General features: G+C 36.3%; 1 protein-coding gene across 2 annotated transcripts in view; it reads right to left on the bottom strand.

The window, feature by feature from the left end:
* The window catches only part of LOC124637160 (furin-like protease 2), a 194,111-nt gene that overhangs the window by 14,222 nt on the left and 163,240 nt on the right, over nt 1-16,649 (bottom strand). For both annotated transcript variants that reach the window (XM_047173513.1, XM_047173514.1), the window contains 3 exons: nt 15,997-16,101; nt 2,356-2,532; nt 1,143-1,277 (listed from right to left, as the gene is read on the bottom strand). In XM_047173513.1, the coding sequence (XP_047029469.1) occupies nt 1,143-1,277; nt 2,356-2,532; nt 15,997-16,101 (417 nt within the window). The remainder of the gene's footprint in view (nt 1-1,142; nt 1,278-2,355; nt 2,533-15,996; nt 16,102-16,649) is intronic.

Raw genomic sequence — 16,649 nt, forward strand, 5'->3', positions numbered from 1 at the left:
TTCTATAACACGAAAACCGAGTAACTCAGTCGCAGACCCTAACTTAGTAAGTTAATGCGGGCAGCTTATCTTTAGTGCTAGACCTTTACAACAACTGTTAGTCCAACTGATAGTATTATCAGAGTATATTAACGGCTCTCTATGGAACAAGTTGGTGCTATGTAACTTATCGATATGCTGAAATAGTATGCTCCGAACTTCGGGGACGTATGTCGATATGAAAACCGTATCAGTTGGACAATTTTGAGAACCGTTCTCGAATATTCATCGTTTTATTATAACTAGATTTTACTGAAACACTATTAGGATTTTAGCTAACGTTATACAACATTATGATAATTTGTAAATAAGAGGTCATATCAATATGAAACCACTCGTTAAATCGAATTTTCCTGTTTATAGCCTAATTGAAATAAACGGCATTAATGACGTTTCTATGTAATAAAATAATTACGAACAATCAAATTATTCGACCATTGAATCCAAAACCTAATTATATTTTACTAAAAATGTAATTTGAACACGAGCGATTGGACAGCACAAAAAGAACAATAAACACTTTTTGTTTTTTATTTGCAACGCAATTTTGATTTCTGGGAATTTATATAAAACCAGCAACATCCAATACGCGTAATTGTAGATACGAGGAAATCCTAGGAAACTAATATCTGCATGGTAGTTTATTGGTCTCCACTGACTAAAAGGATAATCGGAAACTACTGGGAGTGGAGAGATTAAAAACGTGGCGATTTTGTTGAAATATTTCTCGTTCTATATTCCTGTGCGTAGAGTTGACTTGCTGAGTCCATTTATTGAGAGGATTTGATAAAAGCGCTTAAATCGGTCAAAAACCAATTTTGGGAAGCTCGTACTGCCTGCATATTTTATTTAAGTTGAAGCTGATCAAAAAACCTTCTACAAAAATACACGCGAATAATTGCTTATGCCAAGATGCTCTTTAATTCATGTGGGAAGATTATAACTAGACTGTCTATAATAATAAAAAAAGATTTTCCGGAATAAAATTTACTTCAAACCTAAGATATTTTTTAGTTCTACCGTACTTACAGCACTCAGCAGAATAAACATTCCTTAAACACCAATAAAGCACCTTACCAAGTACATTTCAAAACTCCACTTACGTAATTCTGCGCCAAGTCCGGATGGTTGGTCTGTATGCCATCGTCCAAGATGGACACGACGACGCCCTTGCCTGTGTAACCTTTCTGCCAAGCTGGAGCCACGTTCATATCCAGACCATCCTTGGCACCGCCGTTCTAGATAAAACGATATTCAGTATGAAAATCTTTCTTTAACATTTTCTTATTTTTATTCAGAAAGGCTAGAGGAGTTCGTATTGAAATGGTATGGATATATTTTTGAATATTTTTCTTTTTAGTTAAAGTTATTAAAAAAATACTAACTAATTAATTATTTAAAAAAATATAGGATACACGGAACTATGGGATATACAAAAATATTTACATTTCAAGTCTTTCTTAGTATGGATTCGTTCAATTGGACTGCAAGTTTAACTGAAAACTTACCGTTTTATTAACAGAAGTTTTGCTTTGTTTATCCACTAGGACAAATCGAATATTTGAGAAAATAATCGAATGAACACTTAGGAATCATCATTATACGATAGTGGGTTATACTTACATATAACTAAATTAAATTGCTAGCAAAAAAATAAAATATTTTTAATTATTCAGTACACTTCAGAAACCTACAAGGTGTTGATTTGCATTTGTGCCATACGTCAGGAGGAGGACATAAAATACGTAAATAATCGATTGGAATTACAGTAGACGGGAAATAGCTAATATGCACTACTTTTTTTGTCATTGTAATGTCGTAGTATTTCAGAAGTAATCCAATTTTATGAATGAAATTTATGAATAATCGTTGCGTATGCTTTGTGTTTGCGTTTGTGTGAGGGTGCAGCACGGTTTTAAGGCCAGTAACACACGCGCCAAGTTTAAATACGGCTAGATGACATTGACGGAATTCCGAAAAAAAAAAAATTACATACCAATTTTTTTGTTGATTTGGGTCGAGAATCATTAGTATAATTACGTCCTTGACTATGGCACGGATGCAAATCAACAGCTTGTATAGAAAAAGAATATATTCTATTTTTATTTATATAGAAAGAAAAAAAACATAAGACAACTAACAAAGAACAGACAAGGAAAATACTTTTCTATTCATTTACTGCAAGACCAGAAATCAGTAAACCAGGCGAAGTTCCATAATCCAAGTTTAAAAAAAGAACGTTCCTAAACGATTTAAAAACAGAACATTCCAAAACAATTTAAAAACCGAACATTCCAAAATTCAAACCATACGCACCAGGTACCATTGCTCCTTGAACAGCGGGTCCGGGAAGAACGGAGACGAGGTGAGCGCGCGATAGTGCGGCCGATGCGGCTGCAACCGTCGCGACAGTTGCGAGAACGCCGCCCGATCGTACGGCGAATAGTCGCGCTTTGTACGCCGCTTCTCACGCTGCTGCTCGAACCACCGAACCTGGGAAACGGAATAAGAATTAGAATTTGATGGTAAAAGGAAATGTCTTTTTTAGGAAAATTTTTGAAGGATTTCCTAAATCGAGTCGACAACAATCCAGAAATGAAAGACTAGCTGTCATCGAGAGTAAAGTTCATTGTGTGATTTATATGCCACTGGCACATTTTCCTTACGGTTAAAAAATAAATGCCGCTTTGCGGTAAAAATAGGCATGCACCAAGTGTTTGTATTGTACTTCCAGGAATAAGTTCCTTTAAAAAGAATTTAATGGGGTTATCGTGCCAGAACGCACGCAATGCACGTACGTGTACACAGCACGATTTTGCAGCTAACATGCGTCTAAGGCACGTTTTTGTATACCAAGATTCACACCTAAATAGAAAATATTTCTAGAAACATAGACAAATAACACAATTCATTTTAACATTTTGTTGTAAACACGACAAAACAGCTATGACTAAGAGCTAGAAACAAAAGAATTACGAACTTTTTTCCGTCAACGAAGTGGAAACATTGCCAGAGGAAGTTTTGTAAATAAATTAAATAGTTTTCTAGGAAATAATGAGAGATCAGAGGAGACGAAACAATCTCTTTCACGGCTATTAGGACATGTTAGATTAGATACAAAGCAGTTAGCGAGCCATAAGACGCAATTACAGTACTCTTAGCCTGGATGGTGGCCAAGTAAAAAGACAAAGCTTTAGCAAACATATTGTGTGCGATCCAGTTTTAGACTGTTATAGCGAATTAATTGTAAAGGACGGTAAATTCGAGAACGTTCTTTGTTTTTGCGTCAGATATAAAATGGCAAAAGAGCTAAGCTTTAAAAGCATCGGCTTGTTAATTAGTGCAGGATCAATTGAACTATCTGAGATCCGCGGTTATTTGTCGCATTCTGTAAAGTGATTGCAACACTGCGGTTTTTGAAGAATTAGATTCTTTTAATATTTAACTTGTATCATAAGACCTAGCAAGATATTTATAACACGTACTTCGACTCTCCTTAACATTTGAGCAAAGGTCAAAACTTCATATGTCAGAATTACCTTGTAGGCTGTAACTAGACAAATCGAAAAGCTAATTAATTTCGTCAAGAAACAGGACACCATACACTTAACAAAGGGCACTGCTAATTAGTCTATAATTAGATCAGACAAATAAAAGAACAAGATAGAAAGGTAATTAGATCTGGAATGTTATTAGATTTTATTATTAGCGCCAGAGGCTGGCTGTGGTTTCTGCATTGAAACTAATTAATGAATGAGTAAGGGACGCAATAATTGGTCGTGTGATTCACGATGCTTTAGCAAAGGAGACAGTCTTGGACAATATAAGGAAAAGGTCCAACTTAACAATAAATAAGAAGAAATAAATAATGCTGTATAAGGATATTTTCACTGGAAGATTCTAATGAGAAACTTCAGTAAGTAATTTTATTTTAAGAGTTTTATTTTTTAATGTGGAAATTCAATTTATACCTTTAAACTACTAACACCATCGAAACACTATTAAAATGCACAAGGAATCTTAAAAAATAAAACCAAAAAAATAAACTGCTAACGTCCAGAAAAATAAAGGCTATCTAAATCCAACATTTAGAAGGTGCAATTTCACAGTTGTTGGAACGCAACAGACAGGGGAGGGTGGGGCGGCCAGCACCAGAGCAGTGTATTAGCATGAGAAAGCCCGGGGCGCCGGGAACCCGTTTCATTGCTTTTTCACAAGTGCCGAGGTCGAGACGAAACGACACAATTCGTCTGACGCGAAACTTAACAACAAAAAAGTCGAACAAAATGCACCTTTTTAAAAAATATTCTCCTTTGTTGTAAATTGTGTTGTCTTAGCTGCGCCACTCTAATTTCATTAGTAACAGTGGTGAGAGCAAATGTTGGGGGAGCGGCCATAAGCCACGTAATAGTTGGTGCCAGAATGGAATTACTTACGCAAAGAAGAAAACTCAAATTTCGAGGATATTTCGTTTACTTTTGTGAACATTCTTGAATTGCACTTTGAACACTTTTTGTGTTCGTTTGACAATTCGGCCATCCTTTTTACGTTTACTTTTATAAGGAAATCGGCCCGTAAAAATATTAAAAACTTTTAATGTTCTAATCTACCAAAATATAAAGACATGTAATTGCCAACATACATAACAATTTTAACATTTAATCCTTGTTTATCACTCCAAGCAAAATACCGAGGATAAAACGTTTGCTCACAATTGAAATGGTACAAAAAGCATTACGTGGTTTGTGGACGGTGGTGGGGGAGCGTGGGGCGGAATGTCACACGTATTTTATTGGCGCGGTCGCAGCAGCATATGAACGACTCAGGAGCAAACGTCCACTGTTTGTCACAGCACCGCAGCTCGAGTAATTTAATAAAAAATCCCCGCTTCTACTCTTTTTATAATGCATGATTATGGAACAGAAACAACGGGAAGCGTTTTTGCGGTCTTAACTGCGACATTTTATGTGTGTGTTAAATTTTAAATGCCCTATTTGGGTGAAACAATATTTGCTGACAACGAAAACAAGCAGTTATTTTTATAATCTTATCGCAGCCATCCACACAATGACAGTAGAACGAGCTCTAAATCTAATAAGAAAAGTTTGTATTTTCCTTCTTTCGCATTAAGTGAAGTTTTTATCTTCATATCAACACGTTACGGTGACAGAGCTGAGTCTATATAGGTACAGAAACTTCTATTCAGAGGTAAACAATATTTTATTCAGCCAACGTTGATAAAATCAGTTTTTGCTTCATCCAAACATTCGTGCCTCGCATATTGTTTTTTTGCGCGTACATTCAGCTGAACAAACAGCAGATGTCGCGCAAACCAAACATAGTTATCCTTCTACTTGGGACCGGACAAAAAGTCGGCACGAGACTCGAACATACCGAATGAGGTTTAATAAAGCTCCTTTGTAGTAACACACCGTAACGTAATAGGGTCCTAAACTAATAGACCAGAGGGGTCTATTACAGGCGCCGCAAGTCTACGGCACGGACGGGTTTAAACAGATTTACGCCTAAAAGAAACGCACTTCATCTACGCGGTTGACCCTTGTCTTTTGTTGTGCGACCCAATTTGCGCTCTGCTGAACGTATTTGTTTTCGAGTCTAATTAAAATTCTTTCTTGTAGTTCATTATGATGTAGACGGCCATTATGAAAGGATTTTTTTTGTTACATAATTTAAGCGGAAGGCCGGTGCGACGTGTATGCCCAGAGGACTCGTATTTCGAAAATGGTTATTATTTATCTCATTACATTATACAAGGGATATTAATATATTACCATTGAATATTTTATATTTACTCTTGCATCAAGTTGGTTTTCACATTGTTAGTGAACGTTATAAAACAACACATCAAAACAAACACTGAAGACTTTATAACCTCGTCACGTCAAAAATCTTATACCTACAAATCTCTGTCATCTACATCTAAACGCGTTTACCCTTATAAATAAAAGCCTCGGGGGAAAAAGGCAGAGTCCAAACAGTTTCCAAAGAAAATATACCCACTAATTCTGTGCAAACCTTTATAACAGACGGTCATAATTAACAAGACGAAGTTCTGCCAAGAAATGAAGTCTAAACTATATTGATATGGGAGTTAATGTAGGTTATCTATGTGTTGGTCTCATCAACATGAGAAAGGCCGGTCGTGGGGCCGGCACGCCCCGGAGTTTTATTAGCCCACAGTCCACTCCGCCCAAGTCGACCCAAACTCAGCTTGTTACGACCACAAAGACACAAAACCGTCATGGTACGTTGCCGAAGGAAACTTTGCTTCACAATAAATCTGACCAGTGATACAAATAGCCCGGGCTAATATTTGCCCCATGTAAATGGCACAGCTGGTCACGTATTCGGCACATGCTGAGTTAATATTGAAGTAAATGCTTTGCTGCTTTATGAACACTTTAGGCCTATTGATTTGTGTACACACAACAAAGGCTGTATGGTATGGCCGCACATGGCTTATTATGATATTTTTCCTCGAGTTTGGGACACAAATACAAGATTTGTTTAGGTCGAACAGATTATCCGATAAAGCTTTTAAATTGACGGAGGCCGTTTCGTCATTATCTAATGAAAACTTTGTAATTCTTTCTTCAAAAATGTGTCGAACTTCACTGAAATTTAACAAAGGGCAAAATGTAAAAGCACCACTAATTTGGTTCTCGTAAATAACAAAACAAAAAACAAATGAAAATAACATCGTTTAGTACCAAATTTGCCCCATACGCGTATCGCCAAAAATGAAAATGACATGTGGGTACAATTTCAACAGATTCACGGGCAAAACATACAGAGGCTTATAACAATATAAGCCATCCAACGGAATGATGTCATTTCCCCCAGAAAAAAGGTTAAAAGGGCCATTCCCGAAGAGAAATCTCGTTATTATTGCAGCTCGTTCAGAGGAAGCTAAATATGATACTGAAAATGATGCTACACGTGTGTTGTGTAACGTTTATGTTAATACTTTATATTCTCATCAAATTGCGCATACGACTCTTTACACTTGATATCTTCTTGAAAGCGTCAAGCGCTATCGAGACAACGTGAGCACCGCTTAAGCTGAACTTTAGCTGTAACGACGGAAAATGTTCGCGATACATGCATAGAAATTTGCCTGCTTATTAAAATCACAGATGGAAGAATTTTAACTTTTATATGGTGGAATATTCTGCAGCTTCGATGATACAGTATCTTTGAGTGCTTTCTAAGAACAGATCACATAACAACTAAAACATTATCGATAGTTACTGGTGGAAATAGAAAAGTAAAGTCAGTTTGTATTCATTAACTTTAAGAGCTGTACATAGACCTTGTATTGTACGCTCATTTTATTATGTTAATCGACTCGCCAACGCACCACCACACAGGTCGACAGTCTGACAACGACTGACTCCCCACCGCTCGATCCGGTATTTATAACCGAGTGACGTATGCGCACGAGGCGTCATAATAATGACATAACCTATACAATGATGCACATGTACCTGCATACACTACATCTCTCCCTTGTTGTTTTGATTTTAACCTTGTTTCAAAAAGTTCAACAATCAAACTCATAAATATTTTGGTAATTTCTTAAAGATCTATCAAACACCTGCAGCACAACAAAACCACGCTATCAGATCAGTCCACCGATCACACTGCCATCAAACTGATTTACTTTGTTCCGTTTCCATTTCATTTCCCTTTCCATTTAAGGAGACGACAGATATCGGTGATACTGCGGGACACTACATCCCTTCCCTTGTGAAATAAACATAAATAAAAATCCGTCCCTTTGCAGACGGTAACATACCAGCATCTGCTTCAGGCTCAACAAGACAAATTCGTAGCAGTGATATCAGGCCGGCAAGTTTAACTTCAGGTTTTGTAGCCGCTGTTCCGGCCCTGTATTATATCTACACTAGAGATGATCCGTCCATTTGGCAGACATCCCGCCAATCAGTCCATGTGAAATCAAGCAAATCTCAAATATTGCTGTACCTTCAGATAATGAGCACTCATCTTGCTTGGTTCGACTTCACTTAAAACTGATACAGAATGCATTGTTCCAAGGTAAAAGATCGGCATTAGGGTACCTCATCAATGCTTTTCACTCATTCAAAACCGTACGAGCCGTACGAGGAAAGTAATCACATAAGATCGTCCCAATTGAATGGTGACCTAGATGGACTGTTTCCAATTTGATGATGACCATATACTTTGTCACCCATTTAATGGTGACCACATACTTTGTCTCCAATTTAATGGTGACTCCATACTTTGTCACCCATTTAATGGTGACCACATACTTTGTCTCCAATTTAATGGTTTAAATTGTAGTTCTATGTACGAGTTAAGTACTTTGTGTGCCTTGTAAGCAAGAGAATGCTAACTCAACTAATTTTGGTAATATGTAGTTTTTAATTTGAGAGTGGAATATAAAAGCCTATCATTATCTCAGCAATGTAACAAACAATCTGGTCTTCAACCCTATTGATCAGCGCTGGTACTTTGCACGTTTCTGCTAGTACACTCGCTGAAATTCTGATATAGGCTTTAAATACCCTACATCAATGTATGTCCAATATCTAGTCAAGAAACTGTAAGCTTCTTAGCATTCAACACCCAACATATGAATACCATACTGCATATAATAGTGCGATAGGAATACTTATATTTCGGTTAGGCATCCAAGAACACTATTATCACCGGACATTGCGTTCTGTAATGTTTGTTTGCTTTTCCTAATGTGGTTTTCAAAAATTTAAGTAGTCAAAGAATTATTATGCTTTGATGGTAAGCTTTTTAGTGTCATGGTTACATATTGATTATAACGAAGGTGTAAAGTAACATTACGAATCAGATTTTAACTAATTAGAACCATATTATGCAACGAACGCACTTTAACAGGTGTCACTAACTTTGCACTATATATTTTGAAGCTGTGACATTCTGCATCACCATAAAATAGAAGAGTCCCTGACCCTCAACTCATGCTCTTCTTCCTTTCAACAAGGTGACAGCAGCTCACAAACAGTTTTCTAGTCGATGCAATTTTCCTTTTGCAAAACAACCGCTAACCTTTCTAAAACATTTGTCTACACATAGATAAATGTGGGATTCTAATTCTATATCTCAATTTCATGAGCAGCTATGCTGCTCTCATGTCATACTTGACCTCATCAATTTGATGATCAGCTTTGTGCTGCTTCCATTTTTAATATTTTACGCTTTTCCAATTTCATGACCGCGTATAGGTAACGTAATATATATTTTTTTTTTTATGTAAGTATAGTTGGCTGCATAAGTATGTTTATAGTTTCGTTCAAAAGCGCTTACCCTTTATTGCAGCTGACTTTATCTACGTTGTTTTAGTTAGACAACCAGAATATAAAAATATTATTATCTTTTATAGGGACAGCACCCAAGTAAATTTTTAAACGATTTGGTGACTAAGGGCAATTTTACTTCCTATACTTTAAGGAACACTTACTCAGATTATATATTGCAGTAGGACTTAGGAACTTAATAATATTTTAGTTATTATTAACCAAATGTCGACGCAACTGTGTAGTTTAATTAGCACAAAAGAGTAATAAATGTCGATAAATGTAAATAGTGATAAAGTTCTTTACCTCTCGTGCGAGTCCAATTGTCTTACGGTAACCTAAGATTGGTGTTCTAAGATCAATTATTATTAACCCTAACGCTATGGACACAAGACATTATTTTGTTAATAGATATCCATCCCACCACCCATATGGATCTTATCTTATGGGATGGGTTGAGGAAATTACACAACTTTATATTACAAGTAGGTGTGCACTTCAAGAATATATTAATGTGATGATTTATTAACTTGAGATCAATAAATGGATTCTATTTCATATACGTTCATATATGGTTATGTTATTCGCCCCTATGGAAGCATATTCTTCCACAACTCTCAATGTACTTATACTGCTTATTGGTACTGCAATACTGTAAAACATAATTTGCAAATAACAATATTATAATGAGGGCCACTTTGTTAAACTATTTGTAAACACCAATGTAAATCAATAAAAAAGAGGCTAAGATACCAATTAAAATTCATTCAAGCCTGAATCTTGAAGGTTTTAAAAGCACACGCAATCATCAACTTTTGAGAACTTGATTGCAACAATCATCCATGAGCTAATCATCATTAGACAGTTCCCAGAGTAAGTATCTACATTGGAACTCCTTCCAGGTATCATCCTTAAAAGATTTTTTGTCACAGATGAGAAGGCCCAGTTGTGTAAATGATGATGATGTCCTCCTAGCCGATTATCGGCTACGGCGGCTGTACTCACGTAAGGGGATTAGCCAACTGCGCAGGACATATTATAGTGCACAAGCATTTGCGCAGACACAGGTGCACTCACTGTTCCTTCACTCTCATAACCCGATGGGACGGCAATCCGACACGACCGGAAAGAGATCAGGCGCAGGACCGACATTTACGTGCTTTCCGATGCACGGGTGTATCAATCACCAACTTCCAGGCCCGACCCGGGAATCGAACCCGAGACCTCGTGCTCAGCAGCCGCGCTTGCGACAGCTAGACCAACGAGGCAGTTGGGTAGATAAAGTAGCATTGTCAAATAAATCACAGATTGCTCCAATGCTTAGTTCCATATTCTTTTGATCTAAGAGTTTTATATCAACCTAAAGTACTGAAATTACAATTGTGAGCTAGCATGTTTACCAAAGATTCTATCTATTGAATACCAAAATTTTGATCCACATTTTCCAGCTAGTATTGCTGCTTGTATGCTGTTCTACTGTTCTGTATCTTCTGGAATATCTCTGTTGTATAACAACCTCTTTAATACAGCAAAATAAAGTAAAAGTATTGAAATTATACCTAGGGTGACTGAGCAACTGTTATAATTAACACTATTATGGGTAGGCAACCCACTAGAGGTGTTGATGGACTTGGATGTTGTGCATAGGTGAATACATACCAGTATAGCTGGGCGAGTTCTTCAACATCCATGGCCAACCCACTACGGTCCCTCAATGTGCTGTTTGTTTAACTAGATACCTAGCACATGTTTGTCATTTGTAGAACCGTTGAGTATATAACCCACCAGTTTGTTCTTGTAATATCCTCTATATTGCAAGCACTTGAATTAAGTTAGTTAAGTACCAGAACAATATAGCAGGTATAAGTTGTTGACTAGACTCTGAGAAGTTAAGTTTGGAAGCTTTTTATGATCCAAATCACCGGGCACAGAAAATATAAAAATTATCAAGATTTACTATTTAGTTGTTGCAGTAGTTGACAACTATCGCCAGATAATTTATGCGTGTACTGTACAGTCAATTGAATGACCAGTAGACGTTCACTACCGTTAACTGTCAAGCTGTCACTTTAATGACCAGTAGATATAGACTACTGCCAACTGTCAAGCTGTCAATTTAATGACCAGTAGATATAGACTACTGCCACCTGTCAAGCTGTCAATTTAATGACCAGTAGATATAGACTACTGCCAACTGTCAAGCTGTCAATTTAATGACCAGTAGATATAGACTACTGCCAACAGTCAAGCTGTCAATTTAATGACCAGTAGATATAGACTACTGCCAACTGCCAAGCTGTCAATTTAATGACCAGTAGATATACACTACTGCCAACCATCAAGCTGTCAATTCAATGCCCAGTAGATATAGACTACTGCCAACAATCAGGCTGTCAATTTAATGACCAGTAGATACACACTACTGCCAACCATCAAGCTGTCAATTCAATGACCAGTAGATATAGACTACTGCCAACAATCAGGCTGTCAATTTAATGACCAGTAGAAACACACTACTGCCAACTGCCAAGCTGTCAATCTAATGACCAGTAGATACACGCTACTGCCAACTGCCAAGCTGTCAATCTAATGACCAGTAGATATACACTACTGCTAACCGTCAAGCTGTCAATTTAATGACCAGCAGATTTTTGGAATAGAATAGGTCTTTATTTGCTTAGAATGCAGGCACTTACAAAATAGGATTGTAAACAACATAATAAGATCCGTGTACATTCCGCCTTGTTGGCATGCAAGCACAACAATTATTAAACACAATTGATTATAAGGCAAATAGGTTATTGTATTATATCCTCTAGGAAATCCCACCACTGCTAAAGTCGTCTTGACGACAATTCAACAACCAGCAACTTTATATTGCTTCCAATAAATGCCTATTATTGAATAAACTTTGATGCAGGTTTAAGAATGAGTAAACTGATCACCAAGTAATGATTTTGTATTATAAATTACTCATTTGATAAATATTAACACCTGCAATAAATATTGCTACTTCCATTAGAATTGTAACAAGGTAAACTTAAACAAAGAATTACGTAAAAAGGTTAAAATTTGTTTGCAATTCGGGTGATACATACATGAACATAAAAGTTATGTATACTTTGTCATTCTACTCTCTTCCCTTCCTTCTTTCCTTTTGCTCTTTTTAATATAATTGAATATTAACATCGGTCAGAGGTTACTTGTTGTCAAAGCTTATTTAGCATACATTAATTTGGTATAGGCATGAATAGGACAAATTATTTAGTATAACCTTGTATATCAAATATTTTTCTGGATCACAGAACTAATAGGTAGTTCAAAATTAAAAAAATTAGATAATAGGTAACTGTTGGTCCAAACACTCACGGTTTTATCCTCGTCGCCAATGTATTGTACGCTCATTTTATTATGTTAATCGACTCGCCAACGCACCACCACACAGGTCGACAGTCTGACAACGACTGACTCCCCACCGCTCGATCCGGTATTTATAACCGAGTGACGTATGCGCACGAGGCGTCATAATAATGACATAACCTATACAATGATGCACATGTACCTGCATACACTACAGACCTTAAACCTCATTAAGTACTAAATGCTAGAAGGCGTTTCAATCATACATCACAGCCCCAATTAAATTACAGAAAAACAGAAAAGAAAATCGTACCCTCCCCTTAAAACTGGGAATAAAAATGGCTAGAATGTCTTTACTTTTGCAAGAGTTCTGTGCCCGCCTTACCAACAAGGGATTGCATTAGTATTCTACGTCCGTAGTCTTAAGGATAACCCCAGTTACGGTGTAAAGTCGCAACGTACGATATGTAAAAATATCACATATGTTCTAGAAGAAATGTACGTGTCTATCGTTTCAGTGAATGTTTTCACTTTTTTAAGTTTAATGACCATGTAGAAGGTATGAGTTACCTCATGTTAATAAGATTGAGGATAGCCGGATCTATAAGGCCCCAGAAAAATATAAGTCCTGTTTCTAATATATGGATCAGACTAGCCGGCTTCGCAGCCTTATTCCGGCTAATACTATCGTATCCCAGCATCTAATACCATCTTTATAAAAAAGAAAATAGGCTTCCTTTTGTTTCGCAGTATTAGGTAGTGTTATGAGGGAAAGTAACTTTCCGGTCGGGAGGTCATCTTTCCTATCAGTGTAAGGTTCAGTGCACACAGTTTGGTCATATTTACTAAAGAAGTTTTAGTCACACCACAGATTACTATAATAGTTACTACAAAAAAAATTCAGCTTAGCAGTGTGACTTACCTATAAGTCACACTGCTAAGCTAATATCATGCATGCATAATTATCTGCTCATTGGCTGTTAATTTAATATGACAGAAAATGTTGATTTTCATGAATTAGATAATTTTTATTCGGAAAGAAATAAATTACTGACACAAAAAGCAGTCAGTTATGTTAAACACCTTTTAAATGGTAAGTAATAACATAGGATGCATATTTACTGCAGTAGTACATAGACTAATATCGTACAACTGGAAAATGTACAACTCACAAGAAGGAAAAGGCGCCACATGCTCAAGGATATTTCGTTCACGACTTTCTTGAATATGGGATGCATATTCTCGGAGCAGCGACGTACTTACAAAAGCATCATAGTAATAAATGTCACATTTCTGTGACGTCGAGAGCAAAATTTTCCGAATCCCGTGGTGCTGACTCACTGGCAATGAGCACTGTAACACTGTAACTAGAAGAAAAACAGAAAACCCGGTGGAGCGTGCTCGGCGACTAATGTAGATTGCTGATATTTCGCCGTCTTTGCTTTGTCACGCACTACGGGCCTACATCAAAGAAAAAAGCCTATAATCCGAATGGGACTAAGTAATAAGTTTTTGATGCGTTATCTCCACAATCCAGTAGTTTATCTGTTACAGTAAGGATTTTCGGAGTCTTTTCGAAACTTTGCTGAGAAAGAATAAAAGTTACAGATAGAGATAACGGTGCTAAAGTCACGCTTATTAGAGATATTTATTAAATGACTTGCTCAACTTCAAAAGAGGAAATGTATAAGCGTTATTTTGGTGTATAAATAACAAAGCCCTGATGAAAAAATAATAAAAAGAAATAAAACTTTAATGAAATAGTTTACGTAAGCGCCGAAATTACTTTTTTAAATTCATTATCCTTCTCAGTGAACGTAACACTTTTTAAGTACTTTAACTTTGTGCCAAAGAGAGCACGTTACGAAACGATGATAAGCGCAAGGCAACACGAAAAATAAGTATATTTAATTTCACTCGAGGAAATAATTAATGAAACGTGTCTGAAAGAAAATACAAAACGTAATTTCGGGTATCTTTTACACAAAGAGATTATAGATAAATACAACAGTGTTTTTGTAATAAGTAATTTTATGGTAAATGGTTTAACACGTCAACGGCTGAATAAAACGTGGAGATTTTATAGTTCAGCATCATACGACAAAACCTAAACCCTTGTTCTAAGCATGCATAAAAAAACACAATTGTCTTTGCGAGAGCAAGCCATAAAAAGGTTACGAGCGCGCACTGAAGACTTAGAGAATTTTCTTTCATATTGTCGTTTTGAAATCGCATTATGAATCGGATTTTATAATGTTAATGTTTTATTTAGTACCATAAAAATGCATGCGTAAAGCCCATGTCTACGTTGTCAGCTGTATAAGCTGTGTTTTTGTGTTTTGAAACAGACGTTCGCTTGGTTATGATTGACTTATTAGAAATCTAATAAGAAATCAAGAAAAAATAATTTCTATGAAGACGAGATTATCACCGACATTTCTGTTCTGAATTATCCTTTATGAAATAAGATTTAGTTATGTTTAGTTCTTTGTGTTTAAAAAAATAGGGGAATTAGAGGATCGAGGATAGTGCGGCGTAAGATTAAGTTGAGAAAACAGAAGGGGTAAAAGGGTTAGAAAACTTTAGATGATACACGCTTAATTTATGAATAAATATTATATTGAAATTGAATTATATTGAATTAATGAGGTTGTAATTATTCAGCCGAACTGCCTTTGTTATTATTAATACTTGCAATAACATTTTATTTCCTTTTTGCCACTACTACGCGTAAGTTTACTTTTAATTCTTTCATTTCGTGATTAATAAGTTTCATTGCTTTCAGTAGAAGAAAATTACCGATTTCGATTAAATAAGCATGTTAAAAGAGAACGAATATTGGAATCAAAAATTCCCACCTGTATTGGCAAAGGTAACTTTTAAAATTTCGAAACATCTCATCAAAACGCGATATACGAATAAAACATCGCAATCTGTACAATTCCGCAAACTCGAGGAACAATGTCGGGACTCTGTCACCGAGATTGCTCAATAAAGAAAAATCCGGATTAACACGTAGAAGGAAATGAATACTTAACATGCGGCGTGAACGACGCTTTAATTGAAGCATTTTAGAGTAGGACTTCGCTTGAAAATATTCTATTCATTCCACGAAGAATTTATGTGGTGAAGTGTCTACATTTCGTTGGTGAGAGTAAATTGTTAGAATGCTCGTATAATACCGTTATTCCGATAATTAGTGTATTAGATACTTTAGCAGGTATATAGGATAAAGGATAAAGAGATTTTTATGTTGAGTTACCTGCGGTTCGTCATTTAACTTTTTGTGGTGTTCGTGGCTCGGCTCCGCGGATCGCTTGCGGACTTCATGATGTGATAACAAATAGTAGTGCTTCAGTGAACCAATCTGTAACAAACATGAAAAGCAACATTAATTTACATATCAATTGCATCGAACAAAGAATATTTTTGTGCGTAGAATGTATTTCATAATATTCAACAAAATGTATTCCATTTCCGTCAGGCCATCAGTATTTAAATGGCTATTTTCCAAGCGGCGTCAAGTACGCTCCGCCCCTAGCGACATTTACACCGGGGCAATTCGAATTTCCTAACGGCCTAGCCCAACTATCCCGTTCTTATCGGCGACTTTATTTTTTTCACAACAATCAGAGGCCGTCCAAAATGTTCTCGATTGCGTACTATAAAAACATTAGCAACAGTAATTTATTCCTATTGCTTTCCGTATCATATTAGTACGTCGGCGAGAACTATTTTTTTAGTATATTTTTGTGTGCTCTAATAAATCGAGAACACGCAATCAGCCCCACCCCGCCCTGCTAAAATAAAAATTGTTATATATTTTCTTTGAATTATTTTTCAACAAAAATCGTATCTAGTGAGAGTACCTTTTCAGAAGTACACTTAAGATTTTGTCGCGTACCTACTCACCAC

This window comes from Helicoverpa zea, chromosome 15 (genome assembly GCF_022581195.2).
Source record: "Helicoverpa zea isolate HzStark_Cry1AcR chromosome 15, ilHelZeax1.1, whole genome shotgun sequence".
NCBI classification, from domain to species: domain Eukaryota; kingdom Metazoa; phylum Arthropoda; class Insecta; order Lepidoptera; family Noctuidae; genus Helicoverpa; species Helicoverpa zea.